This window comes from Cutaneotrichosporon cavernicola, assembly GCF_030864355.1.
Source record: "Cutaneotrichosporon cavernicola HIS019 DNA, chromosome: 4".
NCBI classification, from domain to species: Eukaryota; Fungi; Basidiomycota; class Tremellomycetes; order Trichosporonales; family Trichosporonaceae; genus Cutaneotrichosporon; species Cutaneotrichosporon cavernicola.
In genome coordinates this window covers 164,740-183,292 of record NC_083396.1, presented here as the reverse complement: position 1 = coordinate 183,292, position 18,553 = coordinate 164,740, and the positions used below count along the sequence as shown (strand labels likewise).

Here is an 18,553-nt window from a genome sequence, read left to right as displayed (position 1 = left end):
GGGCTCGGTCTACGACATGATGAAGCGACAATCGTACGTTCCAGCGGTTCAAGTAAGGTATGAAGAGTATACAGAACGTGAATACGGAACTACGGGTTGTATTTAAATACCCAGAGCCGGCGCCTACGGGTCATCCAACACCAGCGGCTGGCGGCTCCGCTAACTGCCGGCTGGACAAGGGAGCACGGTCATTGTCTGGTACATGGCGATATATTCTATGAGGTTGGGGTGATATTGGCGAGACCGGGCTCACATCAGGCCCAGTCAGCGAAAGGTCGGTGCGAGGCGGAATATTGGCGGACAATGCGGCGGCGAGGGCGGAGGATGAGGGTAATCTCCTAGTGGTGTCGATGAGGGAACTTCAAGTTGTGTCAGTTGAGTGGAGCTGTGGAGCGGTAGTTCAGAGTCTGGGTGGAATTGGTTGGTGCTGAGATCAAGCTGGTGACCTCCAAGTTCGACCAGTGACCGACATCTGTCGATGTGCTGTGCCATCAGCCTCAGAGAAGCGCATGGGGAGAGTTTATGATACCGGCGTGGCTGCGTGTCGCTATCTGTCCAAATTCACAACAGCGATCGCTCGCCCCGCATACCTTCTGGATCGAGGCCTGCACTGTCCTAACCCGCCTCGTGGAGCGTTTCTTGCTTCCCCTCACCCTCACGCTCCTCACAGATTGTCATTCACGCAGCATTGTCAAGGAGTGACGTTCATAGCAGAACACAAGTAGATCCAATCCTTTGCTTCTGATCAGCACCGCGTGTCGTATCGCTCACTCGAACGGGGAGGTTAGGCGTCGTCACGCTTCCAGCACGGCGGGCCCCAGGGTGTGCAGCCGCGCTCCACCTTGCGCTTCCAGCACGGCGGATACCACCAGCCGCACGGCACCTCCGGAGTAGGAGTAAGATCAGGCTGGTGGGCAGGCTCGGGCTCGTGGCGGCGCCAAATAGGCGCACCGTCTGGCTCGCGGGGTTTATTGCCGGCGTGCGGGTCTGGATGAGCGGTGCAAGGGGGGGGGGGGACGTACGGGCCACCACGGTGAGGAGGAAGAGGATGATGAGCTTCATTGTAATTGAGGAGAGAGAGAGTTGGAGAGAGAGAGAGAGGGCAAGGGATCCAAGTCGTTGCGTTGGTTGTTTGATGCAAGCTGGCGGCCGGCGGACCATGCAGAGATTGCCACACCAGGGGATGGTGATCATGTCACGGTATGATTGTCAAAGGACTCAAACGTACTCTTCACCTTGTCGACGGTCGACCAACACGATTCTTTTTCTGGACGCGAACAAGGACTGCTGCCGGCGACGAGCTGGCATGCGTGTATGTGATCGATTCTGTGACAGGGGGATCTGGAGCTGCCAGATTCTTGTGACCAGCCACTGTGACCAACCCGAACTGCGAACCCGACGGTAATACAACCTCATGCATGTCATGATATATACAACTCGTCACTGACATGGCTCACTTGATTGGCAGGCCTACTTGCCCTTGACCTCGGGGATCTCGGTGCACCAAGCCGGGTCCTCGCCCGTCTCCTCGACGTACTTCTGGTGGTTGCGGAGCTCGTGGCGCCAGTTCATCTGGATTCTGTTGGCGTCGGCGCTGATGGCGTGCTGAGGGGCAAGCTTGCATACCATCTCAACAGCAATGTCGGCGAGGTGGAAGCGGCTGCAGTGGTTAACGCGGAGCATGGACCAGGGCGAAGTCGTCGTGCCCTCCTCGATGTAACCCTGGACGCGCCAGCGGTCCTTGCGGGCACGGCCAAAGAGGAGGCTCTCAATGTCCTTGGGGTAGCCGTGGAAGTTGACGACAACAGGCTTGTCAATGGTGAAGAGGGCGTAGAAGGCGGCGTCGGAGAGGGCGTGCGGGTGGGCACGGGGACCCTCGTCGGGGCCGAGGACGAGAAGGTCGTTGACGTTGACGACACGGACGCGGAGGCCGTGGTTGCGGAGGATGGCCGAGGCGGCAATGACCTCGTGAGTGACCTCGACGCCGCAGCCGACGAGGACGACGTCGGGGTCAACACCGCCGTCGGTCGAGTAGGCCTTCCAAACCGACGCACCGGCGACACAGTGCTCCTCAGCTTCCTTGGCCGTGAGGAGAACACGAGTGGGGTTCTTGGAGCCGACAATGAGGTTGATGACTGGGTCAGCGGATTAAGGGACCAGCTCACAGTTCTTGGAGCGCAGGCAGTGGTCGGCAGTGCTGACCGACGTGTTGGCGTCGGCGGGGAAGTAGATGCGGGCCAGGTTGCGCGGGAGCGAGATGAAGCTGCCGATAAGACCGGGGTTCTGGTGCGAGTAGCCGTTGTGCTCCTGGCGCCAGAGCGTCGAGGTCATGATGTAGAGGAGCTGGAGTGAGTGAGGGACAAGGAAGCAATACTCACCCCAGCAACCGGGCGACGCCAGGGCGTCTCCTCGGCCATCTTGATGTACTTGGCGTACTGGTCGATCATGGTAGCGACGATGCCAAGGAACGCCTCGTACGAGGGGAACATGCCGTGACGACCGGTAAGCGTGTAACCCTGGAGGAAGCCCTGGAGCGTGTGCTCAGAGAGCATCTCAGTGACGCGTCCGCCGTCGTGGGCGGTCTCGGGGTCCCACTGGAAGTCGCGGTGGGTGATCTCGAGGCAGGCGTCGAGCTGGGGTCAGTAGATGCAGATCCGAGTGCATTCTTACCTTGTTGGACGTGATCTCGTCGGGCGAGAAAATGCGGAACGACTTGGGGTTGAGCTCGACAATCTTCTTGACGTAGGCGCCGATGGCCTTCATGTTGCTGACCTCCGAGTCCTTTGAGTGTAGGAACTCGCGCCAGTCCGAGACCTTGAGGGGCTCAAAGGCATCATAAGTCGCCGTGTTCTGGCCCATGCGGAGCTTCTCCTTCTTGGGGACAATCTTGGTCGCGCGGGGGTCGATGAGCTCACCAGAGCCGCCGGCGTGGAACAGCTCCTCGGGCTTGTACGACTTGAGCCACTCGACGAGCTGGTTGAACTGGCCGTGGTCGGTGGCGCAGGCGTTAACGGGGACTGAGATCAGCGGACGTCAGGTGAGTGGCAGGAGTAACTCACCCTGGTGAGAGCGCCACGAGCCCTCGACGGTGTGGCCGCCGACCTCGCGAGGGCCGGTCCAGCCCTTGGGCGTGCGCATGAGAATCACGGGCCAGCGGGGCTTGGTGATGGGGTTGCCGCTGCGAGCAGCTTCCTGGATCTGACGGATCTCGGAGAGAGCCCAGCGCATGCTGGCCGCCATGTCGTAGTTGACAGCGACGTCGTTCTCGTGGTTGGTCTTGCCGTCGGGCTGGGCGTCGCCGACCTTGCCGTACTCGACGACACGGGGCTTGTAGCCGTAGCCGACGAAGAGCGCGGCGAGCTCAAGGTCGTCCATGCAGCCGGAGATGGTGCGCTCGCCGATCTTGTAGCCGTTGATGTGGAGGATGGGGATGACGGCACCGTTGGTCGCTGGGTCGAGGTACTTGTGCGAGTGCCAAGCGGCAGCAGTGGGACCGGTTTCGGCCTCACCATCACCAACCACGACGACGCTCACGGCGTCGGGACGGTCCATGACCGCGCCGTAGGCGACGGCGAGGGCGTAGCCGAGCTCACCACCCTCGTGAATGGCGCCGGGGGTCTCGGCTACCGTCAGCAACTGTCGTGAGTACTGTGACTCACCGTTCACGTGCGAGGGGAAGCCGCCCGGGAACGAGAAAGCGCGAACAAACTTCTCAAAGCCCTCCTCGGTAAAGTCGTAGTCGGGGTAGAACTTGGTGAACGAGCCCTCGAGGTAAAGGGTCGAGAGGACGGCGGGGGCGCCGTGGCCGGGCTGGGGTTAGATGGTTTTTTCTTTTACTCACGCCGGTGATGAAGAGCCAGTCGGGCTCCTCGCCCTTCTCCTCAAGCTCCGAGATGAGCTGCGTAGCGTGGGCGTACGCAAAGTTGAGACCGGGGCAGGTACCCCAGTGGCCGAGAAGGCGGCGCTTGACGTCCTTCTGCTCGAGGGGGCGCTTCATGAGGCCGTTCGAACGGAGGAAGATCTGGGCCGCGGAACTGGCATCAGTGGAAGTTGGGAGAGGGGAGGGCGGAGGGGACGGGGGAGGGAGGGAGGGAGGGAGGGGAGGGAGGGACGGGGGAGGGATGGCGGTGGTTATGCTCACAGGTAGTTGGCCGCACGCTGAAAGTCCATGACAGCCTGAACATCGTATACCTTCTTGAGCTGGTCGATCTCGCCACGGAGGTCGACGAGAAGCGGGCCGATGACCTTGGGGTCGAGCGTCGAAGCCTTGGGCGGGGTAGTGGCGTCGTACTTGCCGGGAGCCATTGTTGGTTGTTCTGGTTTTGTTGGTAGGTGTAGGTGTAGGTGAGAGTGAGTGAGGAGAGGAGTGAGGAGTGAGGGATGAGGATAGAGGGGGATGGGCGCGGTGGTTATAAGCTGCCAGCGGGGGGCGGTTGCAGGTGGGGATGGGTTGCGGGAGGGGTTGGGGTTGGGGTTGGGGGAGGCGGAGCGGGAAGGTGGGAGGTGGGGGCGGAGTGGGAGTGTGGGAGGTGGGGGCGAGTGGGATGTTAGGAGGTGGGGAGGTAGGGAGGTGGGAGGGGAGGGAGGAGGGCGAGCGGGAGGTGAGCGAGGAGGAGTGTAGGCGAGGACTGGACAGGCTTTGAGGGAGTGGGGAGTGGGTGAGTGGATGAGTGCGCGACTGGGCGAGTGTGAGGAGTGAGGAGTGACCAGTGAGGAGGTGAGGTGCGTACTGTGAGTGTGAGTGGAGTGTGAGTGGAGTGTGAGTGGAGTGTGAGTGGAGTTTGAGTGGCGCCCTCGAGAGCGGTGAGGCATGAGTACGTGAGAGTCCGACGTCAGTTGGGTGTGGGCGGGGCGCGTTGGGTTATCGACACAGATGCGGCGGGCCGGCGGCGTCAGTCGCCCCCATCCATCGCTTCGCAAGATCTACACATGTTGCACCCAGATTGCAGGCGAGGTGGGAGGGAGGTGGGCCGGTGCCATAGGTGCAAAGGTGGGGTGCGAACGGCGTTGGCGTTGGGGTTGGGGCTGCGTGAGGCTCGAGGTCGCGACGTGCGAAGACGTACAGGTCGATAGCAACATTCCGATGACGCGGGGGTGTTGATGTGTATGGAAAGTATCGTACTGGCTGGTTTGGATTAGGTTCCGCACGCGCGTGCAGCTAACCCTGTTCAGAGGTCCTTGTTAGTCGGTGTCAGCTACGCCCTTGTCAACTGCCAGGCGCCGTCGGGTTTGATCGGATCTGCCACCTGTCGTGCTCTGGCAATAGCGCTTATGCGTATCTGCCAACTATGATATGATACTATGCACATCTTCACACGCGCCTGTCTCGGTCCCCCTGTCTCTCTCTCAAGTACGCCCGATCCCCAGCAAAGTTGACGCACCCGCCCCGCCCAGCTAAACATTCACGCACTCGCCTGCCCTGTTAAGCATTCACGCACTCGCCCCGCCGCATCTCCCAGTACGCGCTGCGCATGCGGTCGACGCTTGCCCCGAGCTGGCCATAGACGGCCGCCGCGTCGCCCAGGCGCCCCGCCTCAACCAACGTGTCGGCCTGGAACTCGAGGGCCATGGAAACGGGCAGCGGTGTGAGCGTGTCGACTGGGGTTGTGCGGGAGGGCCAAACGGTCTCCTCAGTCTGGGTGGGGACGGCGCTGCCGGTCATGTACGTCGCCAGGGCGGGGAGGAGGGGGACGCGGGCAGTGCCGGTCATGCGGATGACGCCGCGTAGGTAGTTCCACGCACTCGCGTTGTGTGGGATGTGGTGGATCTCCTTGAGGGCGTATCTGGTATGAGCAAGGTGCGTCATGCGGCCGTCACTGCGTCGAGACGCCGTCATCTCTCCATCTCACACCTTCCCTGTTCTCTCCTATTCCCGCCTCTCCCTCCGTCACAGAACTCACTTAATCTCCTCCTCTCCATTCTTCCCCTCCATGCCCGGCCCCGCCATACGGAGGAACCAGCGCCAACCCCAAGCTGAGTTATTACGCCCGTCACTCCGAATCATGTCTTCACACCAAAGCAGCTCGCTCTCCCACCTCTTCTCGGAGATACGACCCAGCCGGGAGAAGTGACAATACAGCCAGTGGAGATACGCCCAGGTATGGTAGTTCTTCGGGTCGGGGACGAGCGAGTTGTGAATGAACTCGATCTCCGATGTGGGGTCGTCGGGAGAAAGCGCTTCGAGGAGGAGCAGCCGATGATGCCACACCTGGTAGCTCTTGAGGTTGTCGCGTGCGAATTCGTCCATGAGCTCCAGTTCGGCGGCGAGGTCTTTCTTCAGCGCGATGAGGGTTGCGAAGCGGTATTGCCTGGGTCAGACTGCAAAGCAAGTGGACGTACCAGACGGTGTAATGCGACGGGTTCATCCTCACAATCGCCTCGGTAAGATCCAACACGCGCTCGGAATGTTCCTCCGCCGCGCTAACAGCACGGAAGTAATCCATTGCCTCGCGGTCATATCAGCGTTATCTGGCAGAAACCTACACTCGGGTGAATACATGATGGGAACGAGGGGGTCCGACCCGTCCTCCTGCGGGACGGGCGAGACGTCCTTCCATTCAGGCTGCTCGGAGAAGGGAACGTCGGTGGGAGCGTCGGTGGAAGCGTCGGTGGCCTTTTATTAGTGGGGGGGGGGGGGAGGGTGAGGAAGGATGAGTTGGAGGAAGGGCAGATGGAAAGAGAGAGAGAGCCAGGGACATACCATGGCAAGACGCGCTGAGACTTGTGCGAGGAGGTTGGCTGTGTTCGTCGTTGTGACTGTATTCGTCACGTGAGCGTGAGGTGAGGTCGTATCGGTGTTGGAGATGAGGTAGTGGTGGACGAGGTGGACGAGGTTGGGGATGAGGTGTGGTGGAGAAGGTGGACAAGGTTGGGATGGACAAGAACAATGCCTACGATGAGATGCCATCAAGGTAGGCTCGATGCCTGGTGGAGGGCGCGGGGATCGGTGCCTCTCCGAAAGATCATTCCGTAAGAGTCACGTTGAAGGTGACGGTGACGCTCGAACCGCCGACCTCAAATTTTGGATCTCGGACGAAGACCTGGACGGAACCAAACATGTCGGATGATGTGGCGCCACAGAGCCCAAAGCCAGCCCAAAGTTAGCCCCCATTACTTAGCCTCACATGGCTCGGCATGGCTCGGCATGGCTGGGCTCACTAGTGTTGCTCGGCCATTGTGAGGTACCGGGAAGGAAGCTATTCACCTCTAGCCCTGTCGCACTCGTTCACTCGTATGACCAGACCGACATGACGTGTCGCGACTGAAACATAGTGAATTGGCCGAGTATCAACTCCAAGACATAGTCGCGCGCCACCATCCGGCCTTGAGCTCCATCCGGCCTCCGGCCTCCGGCCTTGAGCGCGAGCTCAACTGGAACATTTTTTGCGTCGGCCGCCCACCACCGACACTTGAGACTCTTCGACGTCGTCTCCTGGGCCACGACACTAGAGCAGGTTAGAGTGGATACATGCAGTATTGTGAGGTGATATGCTACGATGGTTGCTACGACATAAATGGCAGGGCCGGATGGCGGTCTGCATGGGCGAATTGACAGGAGAGGAGAATGAGGGAAGTGGAGATGAGAGGAGAGGTGAGGATTAACGTCGGGGCGCAGGCATTATGAACGCAAATCCTGCAGAGGTCTGCGGACGCGAGGAACCGAAAGGTGGCGGCTTGGCAGAGTACACTCCGAAAGCAGGGGCTGTGGCTGGTCTATTACGCAGCGGTCGCTCCTCCTTGACCTTGGGCAGGCCCAGACCAAGGGCGTCAAGAGATGGCAACTGTAACCGCCGCCTAGGCATCGGCGGTGAGGGCTCGCTCGAATGCTCGCGCTTCAGACGGGAGCGCGGGCGCGGCAGCTCGTCCTCACTCGTAGAGGAAATGCGTCTGCTGCAGCCGTGCTTTGGTAGCTGATGCTCGCTATCGTACGGCGAGACGAGGTCGGTTGACTGGGCACCCTCGCTCTCCCCGTTGCTCAAGTCCGGGGTCGAGCACAGGACCGTCCTTACAGTCAAACGTTCTCGAGAAGGTGGAGGAGAGGGGAGGAGTGGCGCAGTCGAACCAGTTCCATTGCTACAAGACGGCGAAATGTCTCGACGGTGTCTCCTGGGATTGACGACGTAGGGCGCCGAGCCCAAGACTGCTCCATCGCGAATGTGGGCGATATGTCCGTCGTCGCATCCCGGAGTCCGGCGCCGCGATGTACGCGTGTCGAGCCGCTCCCATGCCCTGTGAGCTTCCAAACGTTCTTCAGCAGTCGAGCCGACAATTATCACGGGGATCGGCTGTGAAACAAGCTCCTTTTGCGAACCCCCTCGCTTGTTCTTAACGGTAACCTTGAGTCGAGCCTCAAACGACATGTTCACAAACTGGGTCTGGGTAGTCTCGCCGATTGCCCAGTTGTGCCCGCGCCTTGGAAGTTGCAACGAACCCATAGACCACATCGCTCCGTTCTCCCCTGGCGACGGCACTTCGCATTGTGCCTCTGCGATGCGCGTCACGATGACTCGCTCAACTTTGTCTCCACGGCTGGACTGTGGAGAGCTTCCCCGGAACAGGTTCTGAACTCGGGAACGGCGCTGGGTCGGGAGATCGTCGGTTGATCCGCTCATATGCTGTTTCCCGTCCAACAGCTCTACGCGACGATCGAGGACGAGTTGCAGCTTCTTGATCGACGCAGAAGGGTCGTCGGGACGGACCGAGAATGAGACGGCCAGAGATTCCGATGGACCAAACGCCGTTGGAGGAGGATTCATGTGGACGTGGGTGGCAGTGGCACCAGATCCAAGGATCATGGCAGCAGGTGGAGAGGGAAGAGATGGCGATGGGTTGCGATGGTCGTACAGGTTGAGATCATAAGCGTAGGCTACGCGATGTCCAACGACAGGTATTGGGACATGCTCAACCATGACCTCAAGGCGCCATCGCACTCGCCATTCGCGAAGATTCTGGGAACCGCGGGCGAGTGCGGCGACCTCTGGAGGGATCGTAAACTTGAACGGTTGCTCCCAGCCGTCGAGGACCTCGTCTTGTGTGCCAGCTGGAGGAAGCCAGATGTACTGTGCTGTTTCCCACACGGTGTGGTCACGGCGCGCAGACCGCATGCTTTCTCTCGACTCGTAACATCGTACGGCGACTTGAACCGAGCGGATTGGGATTTTTACACCTCCTTCTTGGATCTTTACATGCACAGTGCCAGCGATGTTGACTGGGGTGAGGCCAAAGTAACCTGATGCGTGTCAGCAAGAACTAGAGCAAGAGTTAGACTGAAGGGTATTGGTGCCTGTTGACCTCATCTAACATGATGATTAAGCGCCATATGCGCCACCAGGGTGACTTAGAGTTTACCACTTCAAGGGTCATGCCCTGGTCCATAGGCCGAGCTTAGCTTAGCCAAGAGCCAAGCGGCGACGACGATGGGTGATGGGGCCAATGCATCACAATGCAATCATGCCAAAAGACACCAGACACGGTTGCACCCACCCCTCGCACCATCATTGTACCTGGGACACCTTGGACACCTGGCACATCTGGCCACTCTTCTCACCCCGCCTAACTTGGCCTCATCTCGCCCGCGATTGACAGCACAGTCCGGCTGCGCGGCGGGGCAGGGCAGAGTGGCAACTGGCCCATGTAACGACAAGAGAGAATGAATCAAGATCCGACTCACCAGTGACAGGGAAGGTCCTTGCCGCAACGTTGCCATGCTTGGGTTGAATCTGTACCAAGAGCGCTTGAAGCATGCTGAGGCGCTAGGACGCAGACGGCGCGAAGAGACTGTCGAGAAGAATCGATGTTATGGCTCAAGGCGCTCGGTTGCACTGGACATTGGCGGGGGGGGGGGGGGGGAAGGGGGCGGGGGAAGGAGAAGGGATGGAGGGAGGCGGGGGATAGTGGTAGTCACTGTCGCCACTATCGCTGGCGGATGTTCCAGTTGACGATGGAGTACGACGCGCGCGACGGTTATCCGCGAAATGGCGTTTGAGGTAGACCCAACAATAGGCAATGTGGAGGTCTATGTCGAAAGAAGGAAATATGACAAAAGGGGTGAACAAAGGAGTGAAGATGGATAGAGAGAGAGAGAGAGAGAGAAGGAGTCCAGTAAACGTGTGCAAAAGTGGTTGATTGCTGTTCGACGATCCTTTGATGAGCCTGCCCTTGTCCAGTCTACGTGTATCAAACGTCTATCTTGTCGATTGATCGATGATGGGGTGTTGGCGTTTCTCCGTGTCTCCAAAGTACGTGTGACGGCGTAACCGTAGGCCAACACTCGACGAAGACAAAAGACGATAGATGTGTACTGGCGTGGACAGCGAGGTCGACAATCAAGTGGAATGTGTAACGATGATCACGTCGAGAGCCGCTATTATATGGCGGTCGCTTCGAGGGGGCGCCAGGGCGGTGGCTGTCCGTTGAAGTGCTGCGGCAGGATCCAAGGAACGGTGCGGTGAGAGATGAGACGAATGACGGCGAGGTTGGAGCGAGGCTAACAACTAAAGTTGGACACGCGTGGAGAATAGTTTGATTGACGCCAGACTTGGAACGAGTGATCGGCTCTTAACATGGCCTAGAGCGCGTCAAATGTAACCGTATCCCGGTCTCACAACTGTATGTGCCGTGTCGGTGCCGAGAACCCCCCGCGGTCGAAAGGGGTGAGAGAGAGGGCGGTGGGGGAACCAAAGGGATGAGGAGGGCGGGTGGGATATGGGGATATCTGTGGGATGAGAGGGATAGATGTGGATGGGCAGTGCGGCATCTGCGCTTAGACCATGAGACACGCCCTCGGATCGAATGGGCAGGTAGAGTTACTGGGGGCGGGTGGGTGGGCGGGCGGGCGGGCGGGGTCTGTACTGTAGGGTGCAGTGGGCCGTGAGTTGCGGGGGTTGTCGAGGTGGAAGCAAGCGATAAGCAAAGGAGGTCCGGGGGATCAAGCAAGGATGGGTGAAAGGATCAAGGAACCAATGCGGCACGGCACGGCACGAAACGGGGCAAAGTAGGTGGGTGGTGAGACATCAAGCGCCAGCCAGAGAAAGACAGCTTTGGGGGCGGGGATGGGCGGCGGGGCGGCGCAGGAGTCTAACCCAAGTTGGAAACAGTTGGTGAATAGAGTGAGTGGAGGGAAAGAGGAGGGAGAAGGGGAGACGCGGCATTCAAGGTTTGATGCAAGGTCATAAGGAGTGCACAGGTACGGGGTACGGGCATTGCATTAGCGGAGGTGAAGGTTGTTGGTTTGTCTGGTATACTGGTAGTGGTGGGGGATGAACGGTTGGTGCCTAAGTTGCGGGGGTACGTGCCTCGGCGGCCACAAGGGAAACTACCTTGATCACTGGGGTAGATTGGGTGATACAGTTGATGACCGTGTAACAAGATTCCCTTGTGGGTAGTTTGTTGGGCAATTGGGCAGGAACATGGGCATGTCTTTGGCTTTGGCTTTGGCTTTGGCTTTGGCTTTGGCTTTGGCATGGGCAAAGTCATGAGGGGTTAGAGGATGCAGACAAGGAAGGAAGTGAGAAGGAAGGGGGGGGGGGGGGTTGAGTGCGGCAGTGAGGAAGAAGGACGGAGGAACGAGGAACGAGGGGCAAGTGACAAAGAGGGTGAGAGAGGGAGAGCAAGTGGTAGAAATGGCGAGTACAAGGTTCACTTAGGCACAAGGAACCAGAAACATTCCCTCTCTCTTTTTCTCTCTCAAACGGTCAAGCCCGATGAGTGGTCCACTCAACTTGCTTGTTTTGGGTGGGTTGGTACAATATTCCAGGCACCTCTCCACTCCCCGTTGTACCCGTTATTAATTCTTAGACTTGGGTCAAGAAAAAAGGTCAAGTTAATATTCAAATTCAAATTTCAATTGTATGGTATTGATCGGTCCTTGATAGTAGTATCACAGTTTTGTATCGTCAACTTGTTACAAGTTTCAGGCACTTAGGCACTTTCTTAGGCACAACTTGAATCTCACACTACCCTAATCAACCCTCATACGCCCGTGTGCCTTGGACAGGGTAAATGTCCGTTCCCCTTTCCCTTCACTCATCGTCTTCAGCATCCGGCCTTGTTACATCATTCAAACTTTGGCATGTCTCAAACTAGATACGGCACTCGCACTCTCACATCCATGTACATCAATGACATCAACATCTACCGTGTCAATTGTGTGTCTCACAACGGGTCAGACAATAATTGAATTGAGCCGTAGCTCGTGGAGCGGCCAATCCGTCACTCGTATAGTCCTAAGAGGTCCATGCGTGTGACCGTGCATCGGTACATTCCAGCGCCCTTATTATTAACCCTGCCATATCCCATCACCCAAAGCGAGACATGGTCTAATTTCTCACTCATGATTCCACAGTCATGCAGTCATGATTCCAGCCGTCATCTCATTTGGCAACATTTTTCTACTCGAGCCAGTTAGGGACGTACCTGGGCGCATGGTCAGGCACACTAGTCTACCTCGTCTAACAATTCTAGCCCGCCCGTCGAACATAGGCACAGTCTAGTAAACGCGCTTCTAGCTACTATAACAGTTTGAGCTTGAGCAAGGATCAGGTCCGGGATCTGAGATGCGCCAATATGTGAACAACAAACAATCTGGATGGGACGTGAATGGATAGTCTAGTCGTGGGGTTCGTATCGACCATTTGCATCCAACGCGTGACATTTTACATGAGACATGCGACAAGAGATATGCCATGTGTGACATGAAATCTACTGTCAGGTTGACGGCATGTGCAACGGGATCTCGGATGCTGTCGGACGCAGGCAAAGACTGACCTGACCTGACCTGACCACGCTGCACGCTGACCAAAAGCCGTCGAATTTAGGCTGTTTGGCTTTTTGGCTTTTTGGCTACAAAGGTGGCCAGGTGGCCACGGTGGTGATGCCTGAAATTCGGGGAATCAGCCGCCAATGCCGCCCATAGCCGACAGTTTCTCCGCGAAACTTGCTCCAGACTAAAAGGTCAGTTAAGCCCCATGACGCGTCGCGCCATGCGCGGCTTAAGCCATTCTGGACCTCAACTTGCACCCAGCGGGCAGGTCCACCCCGTACCAAACCACGTACCTCACCGGAAGACCGCAAGACATTCAACCCCTCGCCGTCTCCGCCAGGCCCGATGTTTGAGTTGGCAGGGATTAGGTACTGAGCCTATTGCTCCGTGCTCCACTCCATGCACCACTGCGGGGTGACTACCTTGCTAGACCTCCTGGACTACGTAGACTCGATCATGCGAGCTAGGTTGGACCAGATCCTGTGTAATAGGAAATAAAAGGCTGATGCCCGGGAATGACGGGCTAGTCATGTCTTGTACATACGCTGCCGTCATGGTCCAGAAGTCTGATGAGCTAACTGGCTCGTCCTGTTCAGTTACAGTACAGATACGGCAGATACGTTGGCTGAGTCACTTGCATGTGAGCGCGAGTTGCCCCTCCCGTGTCGTGTCGTGTCGTGTCGTCGGATGAAGCAAGGGGGATTCGGCGATCGGCGATGAACTCGATCGTGGCGATCGCTGTCAGGCGATCGGCATAATGCGTCAGCCATCAGCCACGCGGCCACTTCCCAGCTCGCACGGACGCGTACGGACGCGGACGCATCCTTGATCGCTGCTTTTTGTTTTCTGTCACAGAGTCCATAAGATGTCACCGTCAGCGAGCGTGGTAAGAGAATGCGGGTGGAGGTGGTTGGAGGTGACCTGCAACGGAGGCGCAGAGTTGTGCCGAATTGTTGTTGGAAGCTGGCGCCCGTCCGTAGCTGCTAGTCTGACGTCGGCGGCCGACTCGCTGACTCGCCAATTCGCTAACTGATCGGCACTAACCCGCACGACAGCATCGGTGGACAGATGGACAGAGGGATGACGAGTGCATCAAGCTTTTGGCGCGCCGATGACTCGTCAGTGGCTACCGCTTACGGCTACTGCTTGCGGCTTGCGAGAGAATACCGAGTCCAATCAAAAGTTGTCAACACCATGCACTTGGAATCGGCTGTTGATGATGATGACTGTGTGGCATGAGTGCAAGTTTGAACCCAGCGGCATTCCCTTGCAACTCGTTTTCCCCTTGCCCCATGCCCGAATCCGACAGTGTCCAGCATGCCTAAACGCAGGAGAAGGGCGCGGACGGACATCCTTGAATGATCCACACAATCACCTCGCGCGACCCTCGCATTGCAAACAAAGCCGCTCCATTCCGCTCCTGACGCGCGCCCTGACACAACGCGACTAACAATCCTAGCATGACCCAGCATACAGCACCCGAACCCCGGTCTTCGGGGTTGGACACGTTGACCATTGCCGGGGGACAAAGCGCATCGCGGAATGCCCCTGCTTGTAGTTTGTAGTTTGACGCGACGCGTTCCCAGTGTGTGGCGGCCGACGACGCGATGGAGCGCGAAAATGTGTATTAAGGAATAATGGATGTGTATTGTTCTTTGCCAAATTCTTTGCAAGGCCGGGTCTGCAGATAGCTAGGACCGCCCGGTGGCCGGTGGCTTGTTGTTTGTGGCTTGTGGCGTCCCGGGGCAGCTTGGCAGCTTGGGCCGTCGGCCGCCGAGGGTGTGGGCGTTGAGTGTTGAGTGTCACGGTTCCATTTGTATTCGAGAATGGCAGCCGCAGCGTCCCAAGCACAAGTCAAGAGACTTGACGCTCAGAATATTCATAGCATGAAAAGATGAGGGTGAGAGATGCATTGAGGGCCGTCGACAAAGTTAGCAGTTTTGGCTTACGCGACGACGATGGTGCTCCTTGATGCGCGTCATTTTTGTCTTGATAGAAAGAATCTGCCACACCCACGTGATCTCCTTAAATCCGTCTCCCATTTTAACATTCTGGGGTGTACCGGCCTGTTCAGGAATTCGAGGCAGACGCGGACCGCAAATCGCCCCTCAATCCAATCCCCTCCCCCCGGCCCCCCTCCCTCCATCCATCCTCCCTCAACTCACTCACTCACTCACACACCTCCTCACTCGTAGCTCAACACATCGAGCATACCATCACACTCCTGGGCACCGTCGCGCAGCGTCACCGCCCAGACGGCATTCTCTCGGCGACTTGTCAACACTTTGGGGCAAGGTCGCCAACCCGAGTCCTTTGGCCCTCGTCTTCCCTGGTTAGACAAGACCCTGTCCAATCCAACACGACGCGATCCATCCTCATCCAACTTCCGCCTCCAACCTCCAAGCTCGACACGTCCTCCACGCTCGACACTCAGCGACACGAGCGATACCATGGCCCGCGGTAAGCAGAACGGCTCGGCATCGCCGAAGAAGGCAGCCAGCATCCGCAGCAACAAGGGCAAGTCGACATCCCCAGAGACCCCGGGCACGGCCCGCGATGCCCTCCTCAACGCCATCACCCGGCCGCGCCACTCGAACGCCGAGGTCACGTACGCGACATCGGCGCACTTGCCCGAGGAAGAGTTGATGTCGGACCAGAGCACCATCTCGTCGTACGCGTCCAGTCATGGCTCGCTATCGAGACAGAGCAGCGATGGCGATCTCGCACTCGAGCGCATGTACCGCGGGTATCTGGAGAAGTCAAACGTCCAGACCAACCTGCCTTACAAGCACCGCGAGTTTGGGCACTGCAACAACCCCAACTACCGGTGGGCGTCGTCATACAACTCAGCCGAACCTGTCCACCCCGAAGAGGAGCTCGAGCCACCCTTCTACATTCTGCTCACAACATACCTCTCGTACCTGTTCCTCATCTGTCTCGGCCACGTCCGCGACTTCTTTGGCAAAAAGATGTACCCACAGAACTATGCCCATCTCCTCCCAGCTAACGGGTACGCCGCCCTCAACTCGGACTTTGACTCGTTCTACACTCGTCGTCTCAAGACCCGCCTGGATGACTGCTTCTCCCGCCCTGTCACTGGCGTGCCGGGTCGCACGATCACGCTCCTCGACCGTTACTCGAACGACGAGCGCGAGTCGTTCTGCCTCTCGGGCACGACGACGCGCGCACTCAACGCCTCGTCGTACAACTACCTCGGCTTCGCGTCGTCGTCTGGCGGCTGTGCGGACGCGGTCGCCGAGGCCATCAACCGCTACGGTGTGGCTGGTGCTGCGCCGCGTCACGACGCTGGTACCCTCGACCTCCACCACCAGGCCGAGAAGCTTACTGCGCGCTTTGTCGGTGCCGAGTCTGCTCTGATCATCTCGATGGGGTTCGCGACCAACTCGACAACGATCCCCGCGTTCGTCCAGAAGGGGTGCCTCGTGATCTCGGACGAGCTCAACCACGCTTCGATTCGTAACGGCGTGCGTCTGTCTGGCGCGTCGATCCGCACCTTCAAGCACAACGACATGAACTCGCTTGAGAAGCTTCTTCGTGATTCGATCGCCGAGGGCCAGCCCCGCACCCACCGGCCGTGGAAGAAGCTTCTTGTCGTCGTCGAGGGTCTGTTCTCGATGGAGGGTACACTGGTCAACCTCCCAGCCCTCATGGAGCTCAAGCGCCGCTACAAGTTCTACCTGTACATTGACGAGGCGCACTCGGTCGGTGCCATGGGCCCGAACGGCCGCGGCGTGTGCGACTACTTTGGCATCGACCCGCGCGAGGTCGACATTCTCATGGGCACGTTTACAAAGTCGTTCGGTGCGGCCGGTGGCTACATTGCTGGATCAAAGGAGATCATTGACAGCCTGCGCGTCCGCTGCCACGCCATGTGCTACGCCGAGGCCATGTCCCCCCCTATCCTCACCCAGATCATCGCGTCCATGTCGGCTATTATGGGCGTTGCGCCGCCGCTCGCTCCGCCCGCGGACGTCGAGGAAGACTCTGCATCGGCCGTGTCCGTCTGGAGCAGGCACCAGAGCTTTGGCCCAGCACCGGCATCCACGCTGCCGTCGTGGATGAACCTGCCAGTCGCGCTTGCGAACGGCACCGAGGGCCGCGAGCGTCTGCGCCGCCTCGCGTTCAACTCGCGCTACCTGTCCTCGGGTCTGCGCAAGCTCGGCTTTATCGTGTATGGACATCGCGACTCGCCGATTATCCCGCTGCTCCTCTACAACCCTGGCAAGATGGGAATGTTCTCGCGCATGATGCTTGACCGCGTCGGGCCCGAGAAGACACCAATTGCGGTGGTCATTGTGGCTTATCCGTGAGTTGATCTGTTTGGCATTTTGCTGACCCCAGCGCAACCCCGCTCATTACTTCGCGGGTCCGTTTCTGCCTCTCGGCATCACACACCAAGACGGACATTGACCTGCTCCTCCGCGCCTGCGACGAGGTGGGAGACATCCTCGACCTCAAATGGTACCGGAACGACCGCTGGACTGTCGACCGCGTCATTGCCGAGGCCGAGGAGCTTGTTGCCACGCACAACCTCGAAGAGGTGCAGTAGGGTGCGCGCAGCGCGGCACATTCGGGCGCGGACTTGGTGCTCGCCCACCACACCATAATGGCTAGATAGCTACTAGCATGCATACATACTATCGCTTACCGCGGGTCTCCGAGCTCGATCTCCTCTGCTCCAGGGTTCCATGCAATGTCGAGTTCGGACGTCATTTCGCGCTTGACGCACAGCTGCTCGCCAAAGACAATCATGAGGATGGCGCCGAGGGCTTGCACGACCCAGAAGTAGAGGCTGGTGGGGAAGGATTTGGCGTAGTAGATGGTGAAAAGGAGGTGGTTCAAGTTGAGGGTTAGGGCAAAGTCGAGGATGTAGGTCGGGCGCTTGATGAGGTAGTACAGCGGTGCGATGCTGGTGTCAGCGGGTGTCATGTGCGAGCGGCTATGGCTAGCACGCCGATAAGACGAGGAGCGGTCTGCCGCAGAGTCTGCCGCAGCGGCGCCCACGAGTGACGCGAGCAACTTGTCACTCGACGTGCACATGACGACGTCTGCTGCGTTCCTGCCACTCTAGCCCTCCGTTCCCATCACTACCTCCCCCCTCCCCATCCAAGCCCTCCCCGTCCCCATCCAAACCCTCCCCCTCCCCCCCCTCTCTCCCCGTCCCACCCGCCCCCTCCCCTTCCCCCTCCCTCCAACCCAGACTCACTCAACCGCACAAGCGGTAATCCAAGCCGCGCCAATGATCCAGCCGCGTCTCGCATCGACGCCATAATCCCAAGCGACACCCTGCTCCTCGCGTCCCTCCGACTGATCGACCTTCTTCCCTCCGGTCCAAGCACCGCGCACACGTTCCCATACTCCTGCCGTATTCACAGCTGGCCGCGCAGCCATCTCCCGCCAGTCCATGATATGTGCGACGGTCCGCGGTCCGCCCGAGTAGTTTAGGAGCGACGAGCTAGTGAGTGTGGAGAGGAGCGGGGGGATGAGGATGGACAGGGTCAGGTAGTGGATAGATTGGAGGCAGATGATCTGGGGTTAGGAAGGAGGAAGGGGGGGGAAGCTTGCCTGCGACACGATCCTGGTGTTAGTGTAGCCTGGGGGAGGCTCACAAGACCGGGTCCCAGCCTTGGACGCGCATGGTGGAATGGGTGATGGTGAGGGCGTGGTGGAGGTCTTGGGTTTAGGGTCGGGCGATAAATGGATACCGCCAAGGCCGAGGTCCAAATCCGAGTCCGAGTCAAAGGCAATTGTCTTCATCTCTTTGTGCATATC

The 18,553-nt window shown here is 58.7% G+C and overlaps 6 protein-coding genes across 6 annotated transcripts; 1 reads left to right on the top strand and 5 right to left on the bottom strand.

Moving 5' to 3' along the window:
• Nucleotides 1-784: 784 nt before the first annotated feature.
• CcaverHIS019_0400760 (uncharacterized protein) lies at nucleotides 785-1,062 on the bottom strand (the record flags this gene model as incomplete). Its single annotated transcript, XM_060599870.1, has 2 exons — nucleotides 785-987; nucleotides 1,023-1,062. 2 exons carry the CDS (start codon nucleotides 1,060-1,062, stop codon nucleotides 785-787), a joined length of 243 nt encoding a protein of 80 aa, XP_060456521.1.
• Nucleotides 1,063-1,470: 408 nt separating this feature from the next.
• On the bottom strand, nucleotides 1,471-4,305 carry CcaverHIS019_0400750 (uncharacterized protein; the record flags this gene model as incomplete). The annotated part of the gene is made up of 8 exons (XM_060599869.1): nucleotides 1,471-2,135; nucleotides 2,166-2,343; nucleotides 2,379-2,633; nucleotides 2,671-3,017; nucleotides 3,060-3,623; nucleotides 3,660-3,810; nucleotides 3,842-4,034; nucleotides 4,142-4,305. 8 exons carry the CDS (start codon nucleotides 4,303-4,305, stop codon nucleotides 1,471-1,473), a joined length of 2,517 nt encoding a protein of 838 aa, XP_060456520.1.
• Nucleotides 4,306-5,422: 1,117 nt separating this feature from the next.
• RAM2 (uncharacterized protein) lies at nucleotides 5,423-6,703 on the bottom strand (the record flags this gene model as incomplete). The annotated part of the gene is made up of 5 exons (XM_060599868.1): nucleotides 5,423-5,783; nucleotides 5,901-6,308; nucleotides 6,340-6,420; nucleotides 6,498-6,613; nucleotides 6,701-6,703. 5 exons carry the CDS (start codon nucleotides 6,701-6,703, stop codon nucleotides 5,423-5,425), a joined length of 969 nt encoding a protein of 322 aa, XP_060456519.1.
• Nucleotides 6,704-7,598: 895 nt separating this feature from the next.
• Nucleotides 7,599-9,743, bottom strand: CcaverHIS019_0400730 (uncharacterized protein; the record flags this gene model as incomplete). Its single annotated transcript, XM_060599867.1, has 2 exons — nucleotides 7,599-9,229; nucleotides 9,671-9,743. The coding sequence occupies 2 exons, from the start codon at nucleotides 9,741-9,743 to the stop codon at nucleotides 7,599-7,601; spliced, it is 1,704 nt and encodes a 567-aa protein (XP_060456518.1).
• A 5,467-nt stretch (nucleotides 9,744-15,210) lies between these two features.
• LCB2 (uncharacterized protein) lies at nucleotides 15,211-17,330 on the top strand (the record flags this gene model as incomplete). Its single annotated transcript, XM_060599865.1, has 2 exons — nucleotides 15,211-17,087; nucleotides 17,123-17,330. The coding sequence occupies 2 exons, from the start codon at nucleotides 15,211-15,213 to the stop codon at nucleotides 17,328-17,330; spliced, it is 2,085 nt and encodes a 694-aa protein (XP_060456517.1).
• Nucleotides 17,331-17,425: 95 nt separating this feature from the next.
• Nucleotides 17,426-18,419, bottom strand: CcaverHIS019_0400710 (uncharacterized protein; the record flags this gene model as incomplete). The annotated part of the gene is made up of 3 exons (XM_060599864.1): nucleotides 17,426-17,690; nucleotides 17,988-18,236; nucleotides 18,391-18,419. 3 exons carry the CDS (start codon nucleotides 18,417-18,419, stop codon nucleotides 17,426-17,428), a joined length of 543 nt encoding a protein of 180 aa, XP_060456516.1.
• Nucleotides 18,420-18,553: the final 134 nt, after the last annotated feature.